Source organism: Misgurnus anguillicaudatus, chromosome 18 (genome assembly GCF_027580225.2).
Source record: "Misgurnus anguillicaudatus chromosome 18, ASM2758022v2, whole genome shotgun sequence".
Lineage (NCBI taxonomy): Eukaryota > Metazoa > Chordata > Actinopteri > Cypriniformes > Cobitidae > Misgurnus > Misgurnus anguillicaudatus.
The window spans coordinates 18259992-18287830 of NC_073354.2; the positions used below are offsets into that span (position 1 = coordinate 18259992).

Consider the following 27839-nt stretch of genomic DNA (forward strand, 5'->3'; position numbering starts at 1 on the left):
ATTATAAACAAACTATTTATCATTGTAAAAATGCTATCCAATAAGCTTCGGGTAGGGTAGGATAAAAAAGTAATGGTAATTAAACGTACATAAGGAATCCATTGTCTTATATTTAGTTGTTTTGTAATGACCTTAACAAATCCTACAGTGCCTCAGAAAAGTCCGCGTATTCTCTCAGCTGTGGTTTTGAAAACCCTCCCTCCCGAGTCCCGACTGCCTATGCTAGTACCGCGTCACACAGTATCAACGCCGCTCGTCATGGCGCTCGGACGCAGGAACTCGCTTCTCCTGTTTTTCTTTTTCTTCACATTTTAATCTACCCGAATCTCTTGGACTCGAGTCGTATACTGTTTCGACTCAACAGCTGAAGAGGGCTGACCCAGTCCTTGCTTTGTTAAACCGATCTTAACATATAAACTTGTGTCCGACCGGGCGATCGAGATTTCAGGAACCCTTTTCCAAGACGAATTCCCTAGTTTGAGGAACTCGGGAAAGAAACTGTTCTGGAAGAAGAGGAGGGGTGAGAAGGGGCCCTTTTTAAAGGTAGCGTTACGTTTGCTCTCACAAGCTTTGTATTGACATGTTTAATTCAATTCACACTGCGGAAAAAGTTTGTAAAGTTACGTGGGAATCCAACCAACGTGTGCGCGATCTATTCAGCTGGACAAACGTGTCCGTGAAAGCGTCTGTCGCGTACTGTTTGCCGTGACACTGAAGGCAAATCACACGCAGTACTTTTGTAACACTTTGGTTTGCAAACGCCTTATCCCCTACTTTGTCACATAACATTTCGATGCGTTATTTAGTTTCAGGGTTTATTAAAACAGGCTTTCTCTGCTCAGAGTCGACACATTTGTAACGCCGCTCGAAAACAACGTAGCCACTGTTGGCTTTGTAGTTATTACACGCAAGGTTATTGTTTTTATTCAGGACTTTACGATAAAGAGGGCGAGGTTGAGTGTTTGCTTTACAGGCTTAATTGTTTAGTGGATGTAAACTGCACAGCCCAGAATAAAAGACTTAATGCTGCATACAAAGACGACTTTTTCTATATTAAAACCTCCTTTCTGTCTGTATAATGGAGCAAGTGTATTGCAGGAAGCCAGTATCCTGCTGTTTCAATTGCAGTTGGTCTCTGTTTATTGAATAGTGTTTCTCAATGAGTCATTTAAATGGGGTCATGTTTATGTATTAATAAGGATAACGGGTACCTTAGGAACATTTAGCACTTTATTATAGCTAAAAGTGTGGTTTTGGTAGGATTGATTACCTTTTGTATTATCATATTTTACCACACATACCATGATTAAACTACGGTTCCTGTAGTGATACAATGGCTAATTTGTGGTTTAACTAGAAAATGTTTAACAAAACAAAAAATAAATGTATAGAATAAAACTATGGTTAATTTATGAAAGGGGGTTGAGATGAGCTCGATGAGGCACGGGACAGGCGCGAGCACCACATCCTCGTTCTTTGCTGTTTTTGCCATGTTTGCTGTGCTTTAGACCAGTTGAGCTGTTGTGGAAATGTAGAAGTCCGTTTTTTATAACTTACGAAAATTATCCAGGGTTTTACTACAGTAACCATAGTTTAACTTTGCTATTTATAATGAAGTCTCACCATACTATAGTAATTATAGTTTATACAAACGATGCTCATCGCCAAATAGCAATCTTTACTATGAAATCATGGTTAATTTTCATAAGAGATGTCATTGTTTGGACACATCCTCGCTAAGCTTCGTTTACATCTGTGATGTGTCTGTTTGTGATCCAATCGCATGCGCTAAAATCAGATTTAACAGATTTTAATGGCTTTGAACGTGCTCATACGGATGCGTTTAAAAACGCACGCGAGTACATTAAAAACGCTAATTCATCATGATGCCTCGCCTACCGCCTTTTCATTTTCAATGAACAAAAGTTTGCCCCTTAATAGGAGCTTTTAACAAGATATATATAATATAAACCGCACATATTCACATGCACAGATCTTCAGCATGTCTGATTTCAATGTGCATTGACACAATCAAGTTCATATAATTGATTCCTAAGGAAAGTTAACAATGGTTTAGTAACCATGGTACACCTTTGGTGTTTGTTGTAAAACCATAGTAACCACAAATTGATCGTGGTCTTGCTACAGTACAGTAACCGTAGTGTAACCATGACATTTATAGTAAAATAATGGTAATACAAATGTTATAAAGGAGGTAGCCTACTGCACTCGCTAAATTTTAGTTGTTTATTGCTTTTGTGATCAAAGTATAGACGGTCTCATCAACAACACGGTAATCTATGTGTTGGTTCAGGGCTCCAGACTAACTTTATTCACTAGGAGCACAGTGGCCTCCAACTGAAAATTTTAGGGGCGCAACCAGACAATTTAGGGGCACACACCATAAATCAACATGCTAACCAAATATTCACATTTCTACAAATTTTCACTGTATTACTAATACATACTTTAATGATAGATGCAGTAAGTCCAATGTGCTGTTTTCAAATTCAGTATCACATCACAAAAAAAGGTCAAATTTACTGGTCGCACATGTGCGACTGGATGTAAAAACCAGTGGCACACTCTCAAATTTTGGTGGCAAAATGCCACCATTTGGTGGCAGTCTGGAGCCCTGTGTTTTTTTGCTTGTTATATAAATTAACTACGTTTTAAGAACTTTGTTGTTATTTATTCTTAGCGGAGTTTACCGGAAGTTATGTGCGGACCACGACAGCCCCTTGTTTATGTTGTTACTGCTGAAACCGTCTATAAAGCTAAAGCATATTGAATTTAAGCACAGTCTCCTATACGATCCTCCTATTCGTTTACTATGTAGTCCAGAAAACAGAGACCCTCCCTTGAAATTCACACCGGTGGTCACCGGAGACACATTTACTACCAGGTGTTAAATGTCCATTTGCTCACCTGACCACTTGTGGTCGGATAACCCAAAACGCATTATAACACGAGGTGTAAACAGCTTTCCATTGTTGTGAAATGTGATATAGGGCTAATGTATTGGAGAGTAGCTTTATAATTAATTTTTTTGGCTTTTTAAAGTGAATGGTAAAGACATCACCATGACTGCGGCATGGGAGTGACGTGATTGCTGTATCAGACTTTTCCTCCAAACACCCTCTTATCTGCGCACCCACATCATGCCCTTATCTCTTCAAATGTACAAAACTGATTGAATGAACGACCACACTGAGAAAGATTGTGCTAGTGTGAAAATGGACGAGTCTGCGCTCCTCGACCTGTTGGAGTGCCCGGTATGCTTGGAGCGGCTAGACGCCACGGCGAAGGTGTTACCGTGCCAACATACATTTTGCCGTCGCTGCCTGCTTGGAATTGTGGGGTCACGTGGAGAACTGCGCTGCCCGGAATGCCGCACGCTGGTGGAGAGTGGGGTGGATGAGTTGCCGAGCAACATCCTCCTGGTACGGCTGCTGGACGGGATCAAGCAGAGGCCGAGGAGGACGGGAAGTGTGCACTCGGCGAGTACTAATGGATCAGCTGGAGCGGCAGTCCGGGGACAGGCCTCGGGAGGAGGCCAGAGAGATCAAGGTCCCACGGGGACGCCGTCTCAAAGAGCTCAGGCCAAAACTACTCCAGTGAGGGTGAGTTTAAAAAGCACTCAAGCTTGTTGACTAATTTAACATCAGACAAGTGTTGGCGAATGCAAAATCATTTCTCTTTTTAGTAGCAAAAACACTCAAATATAGTGATTCAATGGATTATTAGCATGTTAGTCAGATGGTAGACTGCCTGTCTGGCCTCACCCCGTCTGGTCTCACCCCATCTGGTCATGGGTGGTGCAGCACTATCAGAATGAAGCAGACCTTGGGGACACACTCCCTCAATCTCTCTTTTTCTCTGTCCCATCTGTGTCATCATTCTGGATAATGAGCTGTAAATCAATATCCAGTTTTTTTATCACATAATCTAGTGAAGTTAATGCAGTGTGGACTGTTTCTAAAAGTTTAGAGAAGACAACTTTTCTCTTATATAAGAATAGTGTGGATGTAATGTGTGTGGGTTTTTGTGTAGTTTGTATACTAGTTGAGAATCTTATTAGCTCAATTCATTGTTTCGCAACTGAAGAAGCAGAGGTAAGCCTCCTTCCCTGCTGAGAAAAAGCCGCATTAACTGCCTATTACACTGCATTTTTTTTTTATTCTGTGTATGTGTTATTGTGGACGTTTTTATTCTTTTAAGCTACCATTTTGGAGACACTGTTGTGTTTGTTGATGCATTTAACTTTGTGCCTGCATCCGAGGGAGTTTCTTCCATATAACTTTCAGACAAAGTGTCTCAGTGGACCTGCATAGTTGTCATAGCAGCAGTTTTGTGATTGTCTGTTTTGGATCACCTTTTGGTTTAGTATGGTAACAAAACACAGGTGTCCCTACAATAAAGCCCTCTGGCATCTCTCCCACAAAGACTTCTGGGACAGAAAGAGGCCTCCACCCACAGCATGATGGGATATGTCGCTCTAAGCAAGTCGTCTCCGGTCTATAATCTCTTTAATATCCATATTTCTTTTGTTGTTTGTAAACATGTGCTGCTTAATGACAGGTGGATTATCCTACATTTCTAACAAAGTTTGAAAGATAGTCAATCTTTTATCAAACAAGTTCTTTAAATTACCTTATCATTGTGAATATCACGCTTTAGGAACATTAGGTTTAGGCCTCTTTAACATCCAGTAAATTAATGTCCCTTAAGGTTGATCAGGACACCGAGATTAAAATCTCTATTAAAAAACACATTTTATTTCTGTCCCGCAGAAATGCAGCAGCGATCTTATCTATTCTTTCTTTGTACCCGTTGTGCATTCATGCGGCAGCCTATTCAAAGGTGTATCCGAGGTGCCGTAAACAGTCTTGCTTCTAGCAGAAAGTCCTTTGTGCGACAGTTGTAGCTTCAAACAGAGTCTGTGATTCAAAGGTGATGCAAGGACCAGGAATGCATCTGAGACAACATGATAACAGAGAGCTGTTTGATTGGCAGGTCTGTTATTTAGGTCTTTAGGAGGGTTTTGTTAAGTTTGACACACGATATGCGCTGCTTTGGATACACACGAGAAACACACTCGTGCACAGATGCCAACTTGTGCAAAGCCTAAGAATTCCTCTTTGGTTAAAAGATACACAGAAGTCGACATGCACACCCCTGAGATCTTGGTTGTCATGTTTTATGTTTTGTGGCAGATTAAGTATCTGTGAACTTGAAAAGCAGTGTTACTTATAATCGTCTTTGACCGGCCTGTATGGTGTTTTATCCTTGGTTTGATCTTGTGTGATTCAAGTAAAGGTGCCAGGACATAATAAACAACGTTTTGTAGTGTTCAACAAAACATGGTGTTAAACAAAATGTGTTTGTAGCCAATGTAAGATTCTTGCAAATAAACAAATTTAGCCATGTTTACACAAAGTTTTCAACCAAAAACAGGAAACTTTTTATGCATTCTGTCTGTTTGTTTACATGTAACTGTGTTTTGATGTGTGTTTGTACTACTCAAGATACTGAGTTTATTAACGCTAAGTTTATAAAATTTGGACGGGCTGTACCGTTTAATCGTGTAAATGTGCGTTTTCTCAATGAATGAATTACGATGAAATGCAGCTACATCCAAAAGCTCGAGGGCGCTCTTGTGCAGAAAGTCAATATGTGCTGCAGAAGAAGAAACATTAAATACGCAGCCCCAGGAAATGTGTAAGCACATTTATATTGCTGTTCTTTTAAACATTTACAGGTATTTTCATGATTATAAAGAATATTTGTAATGATTATATTTGACAAGTGTTGGTTTGTTAAATGCTTGTTATAAACAACTCAAACTAACAGTGATTTCAGATCGATAATGTCTTATCTATAGCCATAGTTCACTGGCCCCACCACAAAAAAGTAGGGATGTGCCGATCTGATACTTGGGATCTATGACGCTTTTTCATTGCATAGGGCCCTACGGTGTGGTTTGGGTCAGGTCGGCTTACTTTTGGGAGCTTTTCCACTGGGTGCAGTACGTGGTACCCGATACTTTTTTAGTACCACCTTGGTCGGGGTTCCAAGCGACCCGAGCTGATACCAAAACGTGACGCGAAAACACTGTAGTTCACTGATTGGTCTAAGAGAATCGTCACTACCAGTGTCATCGCTATAATGTAAAAGATTAGCTTTACCTTCATGCTAGCTTGCACTGTCTTGAGTAAACCTGTTGTCATCTGTACTTTGCTGTAAGTTCCCAAACTTAATTTTAGCGATGAAAAACATCCACAACTTGAGAATCAGTAACACTATTTTTTCCAGACTTGCAGTTTGTGGCGGCACATTTGCAATGCGCACGTTCACTTATATGCTTAAATGAGGCTCAGCGGAGTGTGTCAACTGACGCCACAGGTGTTTATAAAGAAACTGTCATGTGAGACAAAGGTAGTGATAAACGTGATGTGCAAAATCTATTTGTGGTGGTGTGGCAGACTGAGAAATAAATAAATGCATGTAAATATACAATGACGCTCTCACTTGTATGATGTCACAGCAGTAGGCAGCGCAAAAATAACGTCACGCCTATAATTCCTCCCACTGCGAAGTGTTACTAAACTTGATGGAAAAGCTAACCAAGCCAATGTGAGGTGAGCTGACCCGACCTGACCTAAACCAAACCGTGGGGTACTATGCGATGGAAAAGCGCCATTACTAACAGCACCGATCCAAATCTGATACTGTGTGTTACCTGTGCTTGTTACTGTCAAGCTAAGGGCCTAAAACACTCGTACATGATAAACTTTTGTAATGATGCAGCACTGGCCCAATCGGACAAGTTACAGTGCTATCAACTGGCCTGAGCATTGTTCACGCTGGCTCCAGGCCATCAGACTTTCCTTATTGTTGAGCTCTGATAATACAGCGTTTTAAGTCATAAAGTCATTTGTGGATCTGTGTGAACTGTTATAATTTTGATGATGTTGTTGAGGCGTGTACGTGAAATTTTTCAAAATTCAACGGAAATCCAGTTGTTTTCAGTACAATTGTTGTCAAGCAAACGGACATTTTGTTTCCCAGCATACCGATAAAACACGCACCCTGACTTTTGGTAGTTATGTAAAGGCCGGCCAATCCGACTGAATCAAAACTCATCAAACGGACCGCAAATGGGCTTTGGCCGTGGTATCTGAAGCCAACTGGACCTCATCCAAAGGGGTTCAAGTGTTTCTAAGAGCAAGATGTGAGGGTGATAGAGGTGGGGCGTGGGGACTTGCAGGTGGATTCTTTGAGCTGCTGAAAAATGGGTATCGACATGTACTTTGATCTTTCCATGAGTCCAGCAGGCGAGTACCTCTCTCTCCCTCTCTCTATCTCACTGTCTAACTCTCTGTCTATCTCCCTTTTCCCTCCGATTTCTATCAGAGGTGAAGAATAGCAGGAGGAGTGGTCGAGGAGACAGATGCACAACAGCTTATTGTTTGCACCCACCTCTGATCTGACAGTCTCCGGGCAGTGACGCAGCCAACACTATACGCTGCGGGGGGATACGAACTCTTACAGCAGTCTTTTAGATGTAAATAGGTGAGAAAGAGATGAACAATGCCATAGAAAAGCAGAGAAACATGGAGGGGAGAATCAACTGGAAAGAGAGAAGGCGTCAGAAAGACACTCTGATGATTTAAGGGGCCAAATGTCAGCTGTGGATGGTGACTCTCCCTACCGCAGAGCTCCACAGCCACTTGACTGAAACAACTCAGCAGAGCTCTTGCTGACTAATCACAAGGAGTTGTATTGTGCGTCTGTGTGCACGTGCGTTTGTGAATGACTAACTGAATGTCGCCCAGGGTTCACCTTTTGTGCGAGTTTTAGACAAGACTTGTGTTCAGCCAACTGTGGTTTTGCACAGCGTTTGGCCGTGTGTGTAGCAGAAGCACAGTGTTCATTGACTTGGTTATTAGATGGAATGAATGGAGATCTGTCTCACGATTTTCAGCTTTTCAGTGTTTTTATTTGGGGATGGATGACTCTTATAGATCTTACAAAGACTGGCAAACACAGGGGTAATTGGTTTGAGGTAGTCTGATGAGTCCTTCACTGAATAAACTTGCTGAATCCGACAGCGTTTATTGAATTACCATCTGGCACTCTTTTAAAATAGTTTAAAATACTTTAACTTGCATTTAGTGGGGGTTTGGGGCGGAATTTGTTTGTGTTGAATGTAGGAAACGTTGGTTCCTCAGTCCCTTCGTGATGTATACTGCACACCAACGTAATGATGGTTTAACCTCATCACTTTCTTCTTCCACCCTGAGATGACGTGACATTCCTTTTAACGGCCAGCGTGTCAGCCGGGCGTCACAGATGAACAAAGAGGAATGGCGCGTGGGGTCGTAGGTCAGGTGTGAGAGGTCGTGAGCGTGGGGTCAGAAGTAGAGCAGGAGGCAGGGAGATGGTTAATGTAATTCAGAGTTACTCTTTGATCTTCCTCATACACGCACTCAGAAAAATATTAATATTTAATCAGATTCTAAAGGTGCTTTGGTTGTGCCGGTGATGTAATCAATCTCCATATCTGGCTGGGAGAAAGCGTTCGCAGCTGTGTTGTTAGCCTAGAGCGCACATTTTCACTCTTAATATCTTGTTATGAGAAGCCGAACGGATTAGTACTTGCATTTAATTGATGAACGGGTGCTTGGTTTAATGGCCATGTGGGCTGATGCTTAGGTTGCCACAACCCTACGGCATTCACGGGCCATCTGATGCCATATATCCACAAAAATGCCATAAGCATCCAATTTAGATCTGATTGGCTGATGTACAGGGGTTTATTGCCTTGTCAGAAATAATTGAAATTAAGTAGAAAAAAATGTTTGCTGTTTATAGCATCATGGAAATCTAAAAGAATATTTCTTTGAAGCACAATACTTATTATGTCCTTGATCACTGTATATTTAGTTTTGCTCTCAAGGCTATGCGATTTCAGATTTTCCGGTTTTGAATGTCGTGTAAAACTTTACTGTGGTCATTGACTTCAGATGTTGGTCAGACAGTTTCCTTCCTGTCTAAGTTGGTGGTTTTTGGCCAAAAAAAGCTGTTTGATTGTTTGATCTCGTAGAAGTAACCGCCGCCTTTGTCATGCCGTGTGTTTTTGAACATTGCTGTTCTCACAGGATACATTGTTGCATTTAATAATGGCTAGACTGAGCGCAACAAAAATTGGCTTGAAACATGAGGCTTGTAGTGCTAAAAGATGTCGGCCTGGTCTCTATACATGCTAAAAGTTACAGCATAGGCACTTGTTTTTAACCTTGTACCCCATCACACACCCACACACCCGGTCTGTTAACTCGAAAGCCCAAGTGGTTGTCCATCAGTGAGAGTGTTCGTGAGACTGACCTCCATAGCGGAAACCTCCCCAAACCCCAAAAGCCCTCAAATCTAAACTCTGCGGGCCACTTGTTTGATGTGTGAAGCTTAGCTTCTTCCCCTGGCTCCTCTTAGCAGCATGTTTGCTTGCGCTCCCTGCTTTGTGTCTCTTTGGCGGTACTTGGTGTTTTATGCAAGGAACAAGGAATGTTGTTTATTGTGTCCTGGCACGTATTAAAGGTTTTGGTGAGATTCCTTTGACCCCGCCCCTCCGCAGCCCTGTGGCCGAGTGGGCCGCATTGACTCATACTGGCTCTTTTTGATGATATCATGGTTGCCGCAGAAACCTCTGGCTGACCCGCGTCTGCGTCACGTAACCCCTTCATTAAGGCTAGTACCCTGTAGGCAAGCCTGTAGTTATGGATCTGACTGCTGCTCACAGATCCTCTCTTTCCTTGTTTTGTGTCTATCTTTCCCTCGGCTTTCCTGCTGGGTTCGCTGCCAGTGTATCAGCTAATTTCCCTTCACTCCCCCACTTTTTTTTTATTGCACATTACTCCTTTGCTTCCATTTTCTCATTCTCTGCCTTTTCGTCTTTCCTAATTCCCTTATTTCTCTCTCAGCTGATAGCAGGAAGTCATTTTCAGCTGCATAATGTTTCCCACAGGCTTTCAGATGGTTTGTATTTGTGTGTGTGTGGGTAGTAATGCAGTAAATAAATGTAGCTGATCTGTGCTCTAAGCTGATTTTGTCCCATTATACTGTGCTTTCTTGTTGTGCTTAGGTTTGGTTTAGGATGATTAGCATGATGACAGCATTAGTCAATTAGTTTGCTTGGTAAAGTTGCGTTTTGAAATTCATCCCCTTTACAGAATCTTACCATTGCCATTCTGAGTAAGTAGCAGTGTTGCCATATAGAGTTGATGGTTTCCAGCCCAAAAACGGTCCAAAACCCGCCCAAATGCACAAAAAACTCCCAGAATATTTAAATCAACATTTTGATTCAATTTAATTAGCATTTAGTTATTTTAACTTCCACAGTTGATGCACCATATAGCTAGTGATTAAATACCAGCAGCTACAGAACCACAATAGCAAAATGACAACATAACTTGTTCACATTCACAACTAAGTTATGCCCCCTCGCACACACACAAAATACACTTTTAGTGTATATTTACAGCGTATATTTACATTGTTTCAGGATAATCAGGATAATCGTTAATAACAAATTCAAAATTGTCTTTAACTATTTATATCTATTTATATTATAATTAATAATATACCTGTATTTTACCCTCGATTTTTGCACGCGCAATCAAATAAAAACCGCCCAATCTGGCAACAGTGGTAAGGATACGGTACAGAATTTTTTGGTAAACTTACAAACATTTTTACCAAAAAAGTTATGGTTTTCAACTTAAAATTTAAAGCAGTACAACATTTGAATTTTTTTCAAGTTTTTTATATTCTGTTAAATTCAACTACATTGAACACATTTTATGTAGGTGACCCTCATAGATATGTACAGTTCATTGGACCGAATGCATCAAATAGAGCCGCCATCTTGAAACGGGGGAGCCCTGCATCAGCGTCATTGTAGGCAATGGTGTAACGGAAAAAAATTAACCGTCATGAATGCGATTTTCTTGGTTTTCTTTTGGTTCGTTTCAACAGTCAGACATGTATTTAGCATTGAGCCCAGAAAAAAATTAAAATTTTGATATTATGAAAAACTACTTTTTCTAACTATAATGCATAGTGCTAGTAGGCCTAACATCCATACGCAGCACAAAAGTCCGGAATCGTCCATGAATTCAAAGTACAGGCGGAGATTGCAGCATTACCTAGATACTTCCTATGACAAGACCCCTATTCCAAGATGGCAGCGGTTTTGACGCATGCTTAGAACCCCTAGTGTATCTATGGGTGACCCTCCCCACTAGGGGTGAACCAACAGATACTATTTGGCCGAAAATAGCAAAAAAAATCCGGTGTTTGGGCGAAAATGTTTTACTGAACAATAATGTAGGGTGACCAGACGTCCCGAAAAATTCGGGACAGTCCCGAAATCTAAGCTGCTGTCCCGAATCCCGAAATCTGCTCTAATTGTCCCGAAAATTATACTGAATCAAAATTTTAGTTATTATCTGATAAAACATGAGCGAGGAGTTTGAGTCATCCTGCAGCCAGCCCCTGCCGGCTGCTCATTGGCTGCAGCATCTTTGTATTTTATATAAGCTGTAGGCGCGCATGCACTGATATATGCACTGATACGGCACGGGAGTGCTGGCCGCAGTTAAAACCTCCGCTGGTGTCGAGGCTCCACAACCTAGCTCAATTGTGAATTTAAAGTTGTATTGTTTCTATTAATTTATCTAATTCGTCTATATGCACAACGACAATATGAGCTTTTTGTCCTCTTTTTGATTTATAGAGTAGATTAAGAGAGTGAAAGTTACAGCAGCCGCGAGAACAGTTGAAAGTGCAGGCAGTGACAGTCAGTCGCGTGAAGGAGTCAGATTGGTCGAGGACTACTAAAAAAACGACTTCTATAAGTATTATATAAATGAATATGCATATGTACTTGTATTAATAAAAATATGATTGGTTCAGTAACTTCAGTTTGATTGGCCTGAATACCTCTGACGTCAGCCGGAAATGTGATACTCCTTACCAAGTTTGAAATATTCGGTCACAATGCAATGCTAACAGGAGTTAATTTACAGACTGTGAGTCCGAAGCTGGAGGAATTATGATAATGGCGGACTTTACTACATCACCAATCCCAGGAAGTAAATCAATCTGTGTGTTTGTTGTAGTCCAAGAAAAGAGATTTACGTCGGAGACGATAACTTGCGTCATCGTTTACTTTGGGGTTTGTACCATTAGCATATCGTTAACATGTCCTGATAAACACTTACAAAGGGGAAATGTAAAAACGTGAATCGGACAATAGGTGCTCTTTAAGATTGCGTATATTATATAGTACACATTTTACACAGTAGCGTAGCTCAGTGTCGTTTTGATAATACACTGCTATAAAACGGGTCATTTTGGGTCGGGTACATTTCTTTGGATTTGAGGAGACCTCTAAACAGCAGTTGCGAAGCATTTTAAAGTGTAAGAAAATACTTTTTTGCTATTTTTAGCCGAATAGTTCAGTTGCTAAACATTTGCTGCATCCCTACTCCCCACCTAAACAACCAAAACAGATTGGATCACACTATTTAAGTTTGAAAAGATGTAATCTAGCATAACCCTAGTTTATACCTATGTGCCTATTTGTTCCCTCAGAATAAATGACACATGTCTGGCTGCATTGTGTGTTTGCGTGCTCGCACAAGCAGGTGTTTGGGTTTGTTGTGATTTAGACGTGTTTATGTATACTCTGCTTCTGTAGGGTGTGACGGTCCATTTCTCTACCCTGAGGTTACATCATTTCAGGGCTAGGATCAAAAGACCTAATCAGGTGTTAAAAGCGTAACCATGGTGACCGGCTCAATGTTTGGTCGAGAGCACCGGTGGGCCCTTGGGGAAGGGTGTATTCATGCGTGCCTGTGTGTGTTTAAAGTATCCTCTGTCTCAGGTATTTATCACATCATTTAGTCTCAAGCGCGACTAATTACAGATTCAGTTCCAACATCCGTCTCTGGTTTGCTTGGAAAGCGTGTGTTTGCATCACTTGTAAATGTTTTACTCGTGTGGTGCGTCGACGTGCGTGTGTGACTGATAAAAGCTTGAATATTTCATTTGGCAACATTAACATCTGCTGCACACACACGCACACAAATGCTTTCATTGGTACCACGTGCGCTTACCCAGCAGAGTCACATCTGGTCATTTTTCAACAATTAATAAATGTTAACCAATCCATATATCACCACGTCACGTCACTCTGCGTTTGTGTGTGTGTGAGATGGGTGGCATGTTTTAAAACACCTGAGCTCTTCTTGACAGCTGTGTTTGTGTGTTTTTAATATTTTCATTGGTGTTTTGTTGTAGCAGATCTGTCACACCTGTGATGGCCCAGCTGGAGTAAACCACACACACACAAACACACACACAGCTATAACTAACTCTGAGGCTGTGTGTGGTCTTATTACTGTAATCAGACAAGACGCTTTTAGCTCAAACACTTCATTCGCTTGATCACAGAGGTTGTGTGTCTGTTTTTTCTATCTAGGACGAGTGCTGCTTTTTAATTGGGCTATAAATATCATTTCTAGTGATGAAGATGCTCCCTCAGCCTTTATGCCGATTGGTGAGCTTGTGTGATTGACAGTTCTTCTACCTAATGCTGATCGATGGGGTTTTTGTTTTCTTTTGACCTTTCACCCTATACCTAAAAGAAAAAGCTGCATATAATTGAGAGTTTTTGGGTGTCCAAAAACCATGAAACATTTCCATTGTACTCCTCGTTGTACTTTCAGATAAATTGTAAGAGTTTTAATAATAAAAAGTTTTGGATTTACATTGAATGAGTTCTTTTGTGATTTGTATCTCTGTTTAGTAAATAAAAAAGCATAATAATGCAATTAATAATAAAGCGAATAAAGCAAAAGTAAAGAAATGAATGTTAAAACAGCATACACTGCTTCATCTCCCTCTGTGTGTGACACAGGCGCACCGCTCTTTTGTGCTTTGGCTTTTGGAGATTTGAGGAGTTCCTTAAAGAAACTGGTGGTTGGGATGCGGTTGAACATCATTCGTATGATTCACCGGGCAAACACGGGTTGTTTTAGTGAGATCATTTGTGTGTTTTTTTCTCCAGATGTCTTTTCTTGCATTGCTTTGTCTCACGCACCCCCTCTGTGCACATAACTTGAGCTGTTGTGAAGTGTGTAACTGAAGAGTTTTGCTTTGAGCCTCAGGGGGCAACAGATCTCAGTTAATCTGCATGTGTCTCCTGAGTGACGTCTCTCTGATTTCCCTTCTGCTTCAATTACACTGTCTTCTTTCTTCTATCCTTTCATTATGTCTTTCTTTTATCTGACCTTTCGTCCTTCCTTCTTTCCTTCCCGTCCCTCCGCCCCGCCTTCTTTACTTCATATCCCTCCATCTTTCCTTCCTTCCCACCCCCTCCCTCACATCCCTTTTTCCTTCTTTTTTCTGTCTTGTCTGTCTGTCTTTGTCTATTCTTCATTTTTTGTTATTCTGTCTGTCTCTAATGTCTGTCTGTCCTTTCCTTCTGTCTGTCCTTTCTTTCTTGCTTGCTTTCTTTCTTGCTTTCTTAATTTCCTTTCTGTTTTTCCTTCCTTCCCTTTTTCCTTTCTTTTTTCTGTCTTTTGTCTGTCTGTTTGTCTTTGTCTCTTCTTCATTGTTGTTCTTTCTGTCTTTTCTGTCCATCCTTTTTTCTTGTCTTCCTTTCTTTTTTCTGTCTTTTGTCTGTCTCTCTTTCTCTTCTGTTCTTTTCTTTCCTTCCTTCCTTCCTTCCTTCCTTTCTTACTTCTGTCATTCATTCCTTCCTTTTTTCGGTCTTTTGTCTGTCTGTCTGTCTGTCTGTCTGTCTCTTCTGTCCTTTTCCTTCCTTCCTTCCTTTCTTTCTTTCTTCCTTCCTTCCTTCCTTCCTTCCTTCCTTCCTTCTGTCATTCATTCCTTCCCTTCTGTTTTGTCTGTTTGTCTTTGACAATTCTTCATTTTTTTTCTTCTGTCTGTCTCTTCTGTCGTTTTCCTTCCTTCCGGCATTCATTCCTTCCGGCATTCATTCCTTAGTTCTGGCATTCCTTCCTTCCTTCCGGCATTCCTTCCTTCCTTCACTCCTTCCGGCATTCCTTCCTTCCTTCCTTCCTTCCTTCCTTCCTTCCTTCCTTCCTTCCGGCATTCATTCCTTCCTTCCTTCCTTCCGGCATTCCTTCCTTTCTTCCTTCCGGCATTCATTCCTTCTCCTCTTTATTTCTTTTTTTGGTTTGTCTGTCTGTCTGTCTCTGTCTTTGACTATTCTTCATTTTTTTTCTTCTGTCGTTTTCCTTCCTGTCTTCCTTCCTTCCTTCCCTTCTTTCTTCCTTCCCTTCTTCCTTTCTTCCGGCATTCCTTCCTTCCTTCCTTCCTTCCATTTTTTTTATTGTTGTTCTGTCGGTCTCCTCTGTCCTTCCTTCCCTTCTTCCTTTCTTTTGTCTGTCTTTTGTCTGTATCTTCTGTCCTTTTCTTTCTTTCCTTCTTTCTTTTTTCCTTCTTTCTTGCCTTCCTTCCCTCCTTCTGTCATTCATTCCTTTTGTCTGTCTGCCTGTCTTTGTCTATTCTTAATTTTTTTGTTCTTCTGTCGGTCTCTTCTGTCCATCGTTTCTTCCTTCCTTCCTTCCTTCCTTCCTTCCCTTCTTCCTTTGTTTTTTGTCTGTCTGTCTTAGTCTATTCTTAATTTTTTTGTTCTTCTGTCCTTCCTTGTTCTTTTTCCATCCATATGTCCGTCTTTCTGTCTGTTCATCTGTCTGCTCTCTGTCTTTCCATCTTTCTGTTGTCTGTCTTTCCATATTTCTGTTGTCTGTCTTTCCATCTGTTTATTTGTCTTTGTGTCTGTTCATCTTTCTTTGGGTCTCTCCGTCTTTGCATCTGTCTTCTGTTTTTCTCTCTCTCGCTCTCTCGTCTCTCTCTCTCTCTCTCTCTCTCTCTCTCTCTCTCTCTCTCTCTCTCTCTTTTAATCTCTCAATCTCTCAACCACAGATGATGGACTGTGATTAAGTGTCTGTTCAGTAACTCTAACACTATGAAGTGGATTAGAGGGAACGATATGTGTGTGGGCATGCAACAGCATGAATTGCCTCTGAAACACAAACACAGTGCTAATCAGACTTGGGAAACTCGGTTTGGAACGACCTCAGTGTTGGTTGTCCGCACTAAAGTGCAGGAGTGTGTTTAGCACTTTAATACAGCAACCTTATTAGCGTTGATCTGACCGGCTCCTCCCCTCTAAACTCTAAACAACTCCAGTCTGAAGACATAAGAATTTTCCTGTCACCATGGTAACAACCCCACAGATTTACTTAATCAGAAGCTAAATTCCAAATATGGAAGTATCATGTCTATTGAAGAGTGATAAAATATAAGTCGTAAAATAACTCTTCTTTGCTTAAACTTCCAACAGTTTAATGTTAACAGATGGCTATTGGTGCTATTCATATTTGTCAAGGCTTGTTTGTTGGAATTAAAAACTTTTTTGTTTCGGAATAGTTCACTCAAAAATGAAAATTTGTTAATTGTTTTCTAACCCTGATTTACATTGGGGAAGAATTAGGGCAAAGTTATCCAACAGCTAAATTATCAACTTTTTTGCAGAAGATAGTCCTACTACAGGTTTGAAAATAAATGGGGGTGAATAAGTGATGAAAAGATTTGCATTTTTCCTTCATCACTAAGCAAAGCTTTATTTGTTTCGTCATCCTGCAAGCAGAACTCAGTATTTCATTCTGGGTTTCGTGTGCATTGACAGTGAAGTTTGAGTTTTGACATATGTGTGCGAGATGGAGGAGGTTTAAGTCTCTGAAGGAAATCTGTATGAAGAGGAGGAGAGGTCAAATGAATGGATCTGACAGCAGGGTGGGAGTAGGAGAAAGGGACTGATAGCAAAACATCTCGAATATTGAAAGGAGAGAGATTGCGGAGAAGAAAACACTAATGCTAATTGCCTCTCTCTCACTTTCCTTCTTTTGCATTCAGTCGGTGTCAAAAATGTGCAGACACATAGACAGTAGCTGTTCTTCATGTCTTTCACAGGCTTTCAAGCACACGGCTTCCTCCATCATTATTTCTACATTTATAACAACTCTGTGCTGTTTTGGAATATGGAGAGAGAGAGAGCAAAAATACCAGAAATGTTTTCAGCCAAGTAGAGAAGAACGTGTGTGTTGAAGCAGAGGACGAGACAAAAGCAAGAGGATACAGCTTGAAGATCACGTATGCATGTTTACATCAAATTGTGATGTGGCGTAGTTGACAGGGTTCAGAAATAATTTTTGCCACATATGCAAATAGTGGTTGAATTGTTCAAATTTACCTGCCGAACATATTCCTTACCGGCCACAAAACTTTCGTCAGGGTTCCCACGGGTCCTTGAAATCCTTGAAAGTTCTGGGGGGGGGGGTTCAAGGCCCTGGGAAGTTTTAAAAAAAATATACATACATAGATACAGGTTATTGAAAGTGCTTGAATCTATTTTATTCAAGAAGTTTTCTGGAAAAAAATCTATATTATTCCCTGTGTAGTGTAGGATAATATCATAAAAATTCTAGACTTTTTAGCACACCTGCTAAACTGTTCGCTTTAAATGCTTATATCTTCTGTATGCGAATGTTGATTCATACCAAAATGCTTTTTTGCACAGGAAAATGTCTCTGGTTACGTATGTAACTGTTGTTCCCTGAGAAGGGAACGAGATGTTGCGGGTACCTTGCCATACTTCCTGCGTCCCTGTAACACCGTCTTTGGCAATATTTCAGATAGTGATATACTTCCTGGCTCCCGCGTCACCCTGTCTTTGTTGTTAAGCCTCACCATTGGTTGAATTTGATATACACATTCAAATGCACTTAGCCTTGGAGGCGCCACCACAGTGACTCAGCGTGAGTTCCCTCAAAAGGGAACTGTAACAATGTACCTTTAAAGTTAACACAATGTAACTGTCCCCACATTTAGACCTTGATTTTGAGGGTATTGGACTTGGAAAGCTCTTGAAAGGTCCTTGTATTTGAAGTTAACTAAGGTGTGGGAACCCTGTTCATGTCATTGCTCTTACAATGCAAGTAATTCTCAGTCTTAGTAGAATTGTACCTGTAACAAAAATATAAAGACCCGTTGTAATTTTGTTTCTCATATTTTAATTATTTTGAATGCTGGCCTTATTGGAAAGTTGTAGGTTGAATTATGGATGTGAGAAAGTAAAGTTATGTTTCTTTTGATTGAACTGGTATGATCTACCTAAAACCACCTTCCATTACCATACGAAATAGGTCAGGAGTCAGGACAGGCAGATGTACACACATAGACCGAGAAAGAAAGTACACATATGGCTCCAAGACAAAACATGTCTCTCAGAGCGTTCATGTAAGAAATGGCAGCACAAATGTGCTTCTATTTTCCAAAAACGCATACAAGCAATTACATTCGTCCTTCATGAAAACCACATGCTCCCTTCCCATGATTCCTCTGTAACGCTCAGACCCATTCCCTGTTAAAACATTTTCTTTTTGATGACTAATCTGTAGCTTAAGGAAACGTCCCGCATCAGCAGTGTTTTTGCTGTACTCCCATATGTTCCGTGTTTTATTGAATGAAAAAAGTATTTTTTCCTCCTCTTAACTAGGGCTCTGCTTTGACTTCGAAGTTTAGCTTTACACATGCCTGCTTCATGGTTCATTTGCCCACACATTTAGGCAGGACGGCTTTGATCACATGAAAGGACTCCAGATCCCATGAGACTCCGCACACCGGTCTGAAGCAGCTTGACTCGATCAAGCTGCAACGGCTGTCGTTCCCAAGAGGCCTTAAAGTGTAGTCCGGTTCCCAATGGCCAGATGAAAAACAGAGGTTTTGCAGAGGTCAGTGCTTGTGAAACAGGTGCGTGTCGTAATGAGGTGGATGCGGGATGGGATGTTGATGTGAGTAATGAAGGTAAAAGGAGATGTCTGGGAAATAAGCATCGAGAATGGATGAAAAGAAAGTGCTCAGGTTCATCTCTGATGTTGGTCCAGGTGCACATCTGTGGTCCAGACAGTTTTTTTGCATTTCTTTTTGCTTTCTTTTGTTTTATATTTTTGTGGCACACTCACACATGCATTGATTTACATTTGATGCATTTGGCAGATGCTTTTATCCAAACCGACTGATAAAATGCATGCGCAATCCCTGTGTTGAACCCATGGCTTTTGTCCTGATATCACATTGCTCTGCCAATTAAACAAAATATAGTGTCATACTAAAGCGATTTGTGTCTGTGAGGTCAGTGTTTTTACTTTATGGTAAGCTAATAAATTGTTTCAATATGTCACTGAAATAAGAGCACTGTTTTCAATATCACTGTTTGTATGGTGAGCCTTATATTTTCTGGCATCCTTGAAACTTTAGAATCTCGTTTTAGTGTTATGCACTCCGAGCTGCGGTACTCATGCAGACGTTTCCATGGAAACATTCACTTTTGGCCACTGGAGCAGACTGCTCATCTGCCCGGATTCAAAGGTCAAGGGTTGGATGCAGATGGAAAAGACGGCAAACATCAGGCTCGTGACCTGATTAGCCCTTTAACTATTCTCCCTTTAATCTAACCCGAATGCTGTTTTTTCTTTTCCTCATTAAGCGCACACTGCCCTCCGATCAGCATTTACTTCTTATTGGGTCCGTGACAGACGAAAATCATTGCCGCGGACGAAAATCTATTTCCTCTCGCTGGCTAGACCTGGTGTTTTGTTATTTAGTCTTCAGCCTTGGATCGACTCAATTCATTTCATCCCTCGGTTGTAAATGCCCACTCAGCATCCTCTACACCTGATCTATCATCCTTTACAAAGTCATTATCCACTAAAGCTTCTGCAGGGAGGCCCGTTAGTCAAAGGGGTGAGAAGTACAGGGTTTCAGCAGGAGCTGCGGGTGGGAGTCTGTTTTTAGCAATGGACTGTGATGGGGACGGGCCAGGTCATTTTCCAGTGGCCGTAAACAGAGTCATTAGCAGCCAATTCCAACTTAATGTAGCTGTAATGAAAACAGTATGGCCGCTGCCCTCACAAACTGTGCCAATAAAGTGCCGTCATCTCCACTCAGTGTTGTGTTTGTTGGGGGATTGTTCAGGTTGAAGTTTCAGTGGGAAAGGTGGCCTGCTGTCTTGTCTACTGTTGCCAGATATTGGACTAAACTACACAGGTCTGGGGTATATTCTGCTTTTTTAGAGAATCCTTTTGTGTTACATGTACAGATCTGCTTGTGTTTATCTAGTTAACTCTTGCTTTAAAGTGCCAGTCAGTTCCAATTTCTAATATTGTTAAGAAGTCCCAACAACAGGTTTAAATGCATGCAAGGTTTTTATCAAAATATAAAAGGATAATGGTGTGACGTTAAATTAATCTCTCTATCATGTTAGAGCCAAAGTGGTATAGAGATGTTTGTCTATACTGGAGTATAGTGATTGATGGCTTTTGAATGGCAGAGCTCATTAGAGTTAAATTACACATTTCTCATTAGCGGTGTATTAGGCATGTCTAGCTGTCACGCAGTGACAAATTACAGTCAGATTTTACTTCTCTAAACAACGTCAAACATCACCGCCAGCTTAATCGTGCGATAAAACACATGGACAGCTTTTAATACATTCTGTTTATTGTTCTGTTGTTAAACGTATTTCAACTAGGGATGCTCCAATCAATCGGCCGATGATCGGTATCGGTCGATTATCGCATTAAATGACTCGATTGGTACTCGCTAAATTTGCCAATCTCATGCACTGATCTTTCTATTTAAAGGGGCCATTGCATGAAAATCTGACTTTTTCCATGTTTAAGTGCTATGATTGGGTCCCCAGAGCTAGAACCTAGAAAATGTGAAAAAGATCAACCCAGTAACTTAGTTTTGGTAAACCATTCTCTACAAGCACATGAAAATATAGGTTGTTGAAATTTGGCTCTCCTCATGATGTCATAAGGAGCTCTTATTATAATAATACCACCCCTTAATCTGCACTATCCAACCACAGCACTGCCATTTAGTGCAAAGAAAAGCACAATTGAGTTTTAATTGCAACAAACCACCATCATTGTGATCAGTGCTTGAATTTCATCAGCTCATTTGCATTTTAAAGGACACACCCAAAACGGCACATTTTTGCACACACCTACAAAGTGGCAATGTTAACATGCTATAATAAATTATTTTATGGTATTATGAGCTTAAACTTCACATATGTGTTCTGGGGACACCAAAGTTTTATTTGACATTTAAAAAAAGTTTTGTGCCATGGCCCCTTTAAGACCATTTTTACTTGGTTTGAGTATTTTTATAACCCGTTGCTCATGTGCGACGTGCAAATTCGTATTTCTTCCCCCGCCTTTGCAGAGATAAGCGTATTTTCTATGAGGGCTCACTCCAGTTCTAACATGCAGCTTGACGCTTCTTTACATTCCCAGCAAACTTATTTATCAAACTTATTTATCTATCACACAGCCTGTCATTCAGCACGAGTACAGACCAAAGATCTCTCTTGTGTCTTAAAGCTACAGTACCCTAATTCATTTTTCAATTATTTTGAAGAGAAAATCACTCTCTGTAGAATGAATATTTGTTGTGCTTATTTATTTCCTTTTCTAATAAAACAATAATATACCCAATTAAATAATATAACGAAGGCAACTTTATCTAGAAAAAAAGTTTAACAGTTACAGTCATCAAGAAGTTGAAGTGTGTGTAGTACTGATGTGGGCGACATCATCAGTTCAAGTATGGCATGCGTCATTTTCTGATGGGTGGTGGGGTGTAAAGTTTAAGAATTAAAGCCCACATAGCTGTCATCATTGTGCCATCAAGTGACGTGCGGATTGTTCCTGCAACAAGTAGATAATACTGTAGCTCAGTGGTAGAGCATTGCTTTGGCAGTGCAAAAGTTGTTAGTTCGATCCCAGGGATCATATAATGTGTTTTCCTGGGATATTCACCCCCCCTCCCACCCTAGTGATAAATGTGTACTGTACACTGCTCTGAAAAAAAGTTGACTAAATGACACATTAGTAGTAATTGGCAATTAGATGGCATGGATCAGTATGCCTGCAATATAGACCCCATGAGCATAAAGTATTTTTAGCTTTCTTGTTAACATTATAATCTGATTCTTTCTTGCATCAGGGAGAGTTTTAACATCATAAAGCTGTTGTTGTTTTCCCTACAGTGATGGATATTACGAGCAGCTGTGCATCAGTGAGTAATTTCAGGTCTTCTGGGCTCTGAGCTGTCTTGAATTAGCATCTAATATCTTGTAGGTCTGATCCAGTCTCATCCAGCAACGTTCTTCTGATCTTTAGTGAGACGGGCTGATACTGATTCAGCCCAGAGAGGTGTTTATCTCCCCTGTCCAGTTTGAGAGTATTTGGACCGGGATGAATCTCCAGATTGGAAAGCCTCTGAGGCATCGATTAGCCTTACTTTTTGAATGAGTCTTTTGAGGTCCATGTAACCTGAACAAATGGGTACACGCACGCACCTCTTCACCGCTTTGTTTGGACCGAATGAAAGCCACAGTGTGGTTCTTTCATGTCGGGCCAGTTCAAGCGGTCCCTAGCACCCTTTCTTTTCATGCACGCTGACCACCCTAACATTAGTTTGATCTTTCTTGCCTTCTTTTGTATTTCTTCTTATCCCCAAATCTTACAGTATCCCTTGTTTTTCGTACCTTTCCTCTTCGCACTCATTCTTTCTCTTTCACTTAGCTGAGCAGAGTGGGAAAATCTGCTGACGGCTGCCTGTGAGAGAGGCCCACAGCGGGGATAAGAAGAGAGTGGAAAGGTATACAGATGAATGGAGCTTTGATTTGTTGATTATTAAAGTCAAAGGACTTGCTTAAAGCCTTTACGTCAAATAAAGCTCTTTAACCAAAAGTACATTTTCCAAATGGAAACAGTGGTGGGCAAGTTAGTTTTAACTTTAGCTCTTAGATGGTTTCTTATATAAGTTTGAAGAAGTGATGAGACTTTTAAAAGGTCATTTTGTCCTTTAGTTAGTCTGACTTGCCCGTCTGTTCTCTCTGCGGTGAGTCTGTTCCATTGTGATCACAACAGAATGTCAGCTGCCCCTTCCTTCCTTCCTTTCATTATTTCATTACTTTCTTTCCCTCCTTCATTCATTTCTTCCTTTCTTTCTTCCTTCCTTCCTTTTATCACATTCTTCCTTTCTGCCTTTCCTTCCTTCATTTGTTTTAATTACATTCTGACTTTTCTTCCTCCTTCCTTTCATTACTTTCTTCCTTTTCTTCCTTCATTCCCTCCTTCCCATCATTCCCTTCCTTCCCTTCATCATATTCTTCAATTTGTCAATTCCTTCCTTCTTTCCCCACTTTCTTCCTTCATCACCATCCTTCCTTTTATCATATTCTTCATGTTGTCCTTTCCTTCCTTCCTTCCTTTCTTCCTTTCTTCCTTCCTTATCATTTCCTTCCTTTCTTTCTTTCCTTCCTTTCCTTCCTTCCTTCCTGCCTTTCTGCATTTCCTTTCTGCCTTTTCTTCCTTCCTTCCTTCCTTCCTTCCTCACTTCCGTCCTCACTTTCTTCCTCACTTCCTTCCTTCCTTCCTTCCTTCCTTCCTTCATCACTTTCACTTCCTTCCTTCCTTCCTTCCTTCCTTCATCACTTTCACTTCCTTACTTTCTTCCTCCCTCCCTTCCTCCCTCCCTCCCTCCCTTCCTCTCTTTCTTCCTTTTCTCCTCACTTCCTTCCTTCCATCCGCACTTCTTTCCTTCATTCCTTTTCATTACTTTCTGCCCTTCCCTCCTTCATTCATGCATTAATTAATTAATTAATTCATTCATTCCTTTATTTTCTTCCTTTCTTTATTTCTTCCTTCCTTTCATCAAATTTTTGCTTTTGGTCTTTCTTTCCACATTTCCTAACTTCTCTTTCTGCCTTTTCTCTCTTTCTCAGTTTCTTCCTTCCTTCCTCCCTTCATTCCCTTTCATAACTTTCTGCCTTTCCTCACTTCCTTCGTTCCTTCCTTTCCTTTCTTTTCTTTCTGCCTTTCCTCACTTCCTTCCTCCCTTCCTCACTTCCTTCTTTCCTTCCTTCCTTTCTTACTTCCTTATTTCTTTCCTTCCTTCCTTCCTCCCTCTCTTCCTTCCTCCCTTCCTTCCTTTTCTCCTCACTTCCTTCCTACCTTCCTCACTTCCTTTTATTCCTTTTTATTACTTTCTGCCTTTCCCTCCTTCATTCATGCATTAATTCATTCATTCATTCACTCCTTTATTTTCTTCCTGTCTTTATTTCTTCCTTCCTTTCATCACATTCTTGCTTTTTGTCTTTCCTTCCACATTTCCTTCTCTTTCTGCCGTTTCTTCCTTCGTTCCTCCCTTCATTCCCTTTCATTACTTTCTGCCTTTCCTCACTTCCTTCCTCCCTTCCTCCCTTCCTTCTTTCCTCACTTCCTTTCTTCTTTCCTCACTTCCTTTCTTCTTTCCTCACTTCCTTCCTTCCCCCCTCACTTCTTTCCTTCCTCCCTTCCTTCTTTCCCCCCTTCCTTCATTCCCTTTCAACATTTTCTGCCTTTTCTACCTTCCTTCTTCACTTCCTTTCCACCTCACTTCCTTCCTGCCTCACTTCCTTGATTCCCTTTCATTACTTTCTGCCCTTTCTTCCTTCCTTCCTTCCTTCCTTCATTCCCTTTCTGGCTTTCCTTCCTTCCATCCTCACTTTATTTCTTCCTTTCTTTCTTTCGTTACATTCTGCCTTTCCTTCCTTGCTACCTTCCTACATTCCTTTCATTACTCACTACCTTCTTGTGTTTCTTTTATTATTTTAGTACTGCATTCTTTCCTTTTAAAATGTCATTGGTGTTGTGATTATCATTCTCCTCACTATGCACTTGAGATCTGTTCTGCTGTAGAGGAAGCCTATGTTGCTTTTTTGCCGGGTGAGGGGAGGGGTGTTCTTTTGGACAGAGGGCCCCTCTCTTGAACAGCCTGCCTGAAAAGGGCTCATTCAGTTGGGCAGGACTGTGTCTGCAACCTCCTCCGTCTCCCCAGCCGTGGATCATTGTCAGGCACTGAAAGAAGCTTTGACCGGTTCCAGACGACTGGTTCTGCACCATAAAACTCCATACACATTGATAAATAGACTTGCTCCTACGCATTGTGGCTCTATTCGCATATCCCATGCCATTTTGAGAGTGCAAGACCAGAAGGTAGTCAATGAGTTAAGCAACACAGACGATGCAAGATATACAGAAAGAGAAACCAAGCACAGTCAAACCGAGAGGCAGGCCAACAAGGTCAGTCTGAAAGACAAGCCAGCAATTGATCATTGCACTTACATGGAGCACAAAAGCTAGCGTTGAGAATGTGTTGTGTTTTGACTGCATGTATAGCGGGGAGAAAACTGTATTCATGCGTTTTCATTTCTAGCACGGCCATCTGCAGGATTAAATGAAATGGTATGTGATAGCCTCCAAAGATAGCAGTGTGTAGTCTTCTGAAAAGCATTGCAGCAAAAAGGTTTATTATAGCACCCTTCGCTTTACACTATCATCCGCTCCACACACTTTTTTTGCAGTCAACCCTCGCATGAGTTTGAAAAATAAATGTGCTTTTGAGTGCTCATCTTGCATTATCCATGAATCCAAGTTATTTTGGTGAAGTGGACTTTTAGTAACCCTTTCTTTCTCTCTCTCTCTTTACTGCAGGGTGTCCCTCAGCTACCCTGTGCCAAGGCATTATATAACTACGATGGCAAAGAACCTGGAGACCTCAAGTTCAGCAAGGGTGACATCATCATCCTGCGTCGGCAGGTGGATGAGAACTGGTATCATGGAGAGATGGGTGGAGTCCACGGATTCTTCCCCACAAACTTCGTCCAGGTCATCAAACCGCTGCCACAACCACCCCCACAATGTAAAGCCCTCTACGACTTTGAGCTGAAAGATAAGGAGGCTGACAAGGACTGCCTACCGTTCTCAAAGGTGAAACCAGCTGTTGAGAATCTACTTGCATCAATCACACACATCTTCATTTATGAGTTAATAAAAAATCCATTTAAGATTAATTTACTGATGCCTTTTGTCAGTCTCTCCATTCTTACAAATGTACAGGGTTTCTCATAATGTGTGTGTGTGTGTACTGTATGATGTCGATCACATACTTACACGGCATATGTGCAAAACCCAACGTGCAATCCATACATACTGTGCCAAGTTTGAACACGTGAAGGAATGAATAGGATTTTGTAAGGTACGACGCAGTGAATAATAAACTAAATATCAGGCGTTTCTGAACATGTCCAGACAAACTAGCAAATGGCTTAAGAAGGTATATGGAGTATCATATAGAGTCTATAGACTACTTTTTTTCAAAGGGTGCTACTTACTGGAGCCTGTATACTTGTGGTATATGAAAGTAGTTTTTTTCTTAATGAATTCCATTACGTAAATTAAAAAGAAACAGCAGAAAATGTCATTTTTTTGCATCATAAGCATACAAGCTTCCTTCCAGCCATTTATGTTATGGACAGATTTTCATTAAAAAAGTCTTTGTTTCAGTGTTTTTATAAATTGCCTCTTGTGTATTTTTTAACAACTTCTGGCTGAATAGCAATTAATGTATTTTATTTCTGTCTGCCTCTTTAGGATGATATCCTCACCGTAATTCGTCGAGTAGATGAAAATTGGGCAGAGGGGATGCTGGGAGATAAGATTGGCATCTTCCCCATATCTTACGTAGAGGTGAGCCATATAAGTGAAGTGGTGTTGTTTCTCTATTAATGGTCCATTTTTATAAAAAAAATCAAATCACCCCCCCCCCCATGTCATTCAAGATGTTTTTGTTCAGTCGAGAAGAAATTAAAGCCCTTTTTACACAGAGATTACGGAAATGTGTCCGGGATTTGTCCGGGATCGTTTGATTTTTGGTTCATTCACACTGCCTATTTTTTTGGAATCTGTGTGTGCATTCACACACATACCTTAAAAAGATCATGTAAAAACACGTGATGTATTTTTTCCACAGCATCTGACGTTTGCTAATTATCCGTGATTTTTCTCTCTCTCTAAACCATGCGTGTGCATTTTAGTTTATGACAAGATCATAAGGAGCGTGTGATGCGCTGTTCTGTCATGCTGGTGAATGATCTCAGCTTCAGAGCGGATTGTGACGAGCTCCTTGATCTCTGCTTTAGTCCAGTTTGCCGACTTTTTTCAATGTGAATTTTGTTCAGCGTTTAAATCCCTGTGTCAAAGATCTGAACCAAAACTTCTGGTAGCGATGACACGCGCATCCTCACTTTGGTACGCCCCTTGCGGCATTGTTTTTACGTCTTTATCACACAGAATGATTTCCGTGTATGTTACAGCAATGTTACTAGGTTCCGTTTTTATTGGAGCGATAGGGTTAATTTTTTTTTCATCATATAGTGAACTTTAGTGGACCTCAACAGTTTATAGTTTCAATGCAGTTTAAAATTGCAGCTTCAAAGGGCTTTAAATGATCCCAACCGAGGCATAATGGTCTAGCAAAGTGATCATAATTTTCGCCAATTCACACATAACTTGTGACCTTTTGACAGAATTACATGATGTGTAAGGTCACACTGGCACAAGCACACGGCTTTTGTTTGTTTCACTAGATAAGACTTTTATGCTGCATTTTCCCCAAATGCAAAATATTTCAATGTTAAGTCAATGTAAAGACACGTTTACACACGTCTGGAGGTCTCACGGCGCAAATGAGGCGTTTAGCGTGATGCGGTACAGATTGTGCCAATGACGGGAATTGAGCGTTGCGAGTAGGGATGCAGCGATTATAGATTTTGATGGTACGGT

General features: G+C 40.8%; 1 protein-coding gene across 1 annotated transcript in view; it reads left to right on the plus strand.

Moving 5' to 3' along the window:
* The first annotated feature begins 202 nt into the window (after positions 1-202).
* Positions 203-27839, plus strand: part of sh3rf1 (SH3 domain containing ring finger 1) — a 49878-nt gene continuing 22241 nt past the window's right edge. Inside the window, exons 1-4 of the mRNA XM_055185431.2 lie at positions 203-543; positions 3064-3623; positions 25710-25985; positions 26649-26744. Of these exons, the coding sequence (XP_055041406.2) occupies positions 3198-3623; positions 25710-25985; positions 26649-26744 (798 nt within the window). The 5' untranslated portion in view covers positions 203-543; positions 3064-3197. The remainder of the gene's footprint in view (positions 544-3063; positions 3624-25709; positions 25986-26648; positions 26745-27839) is intronic.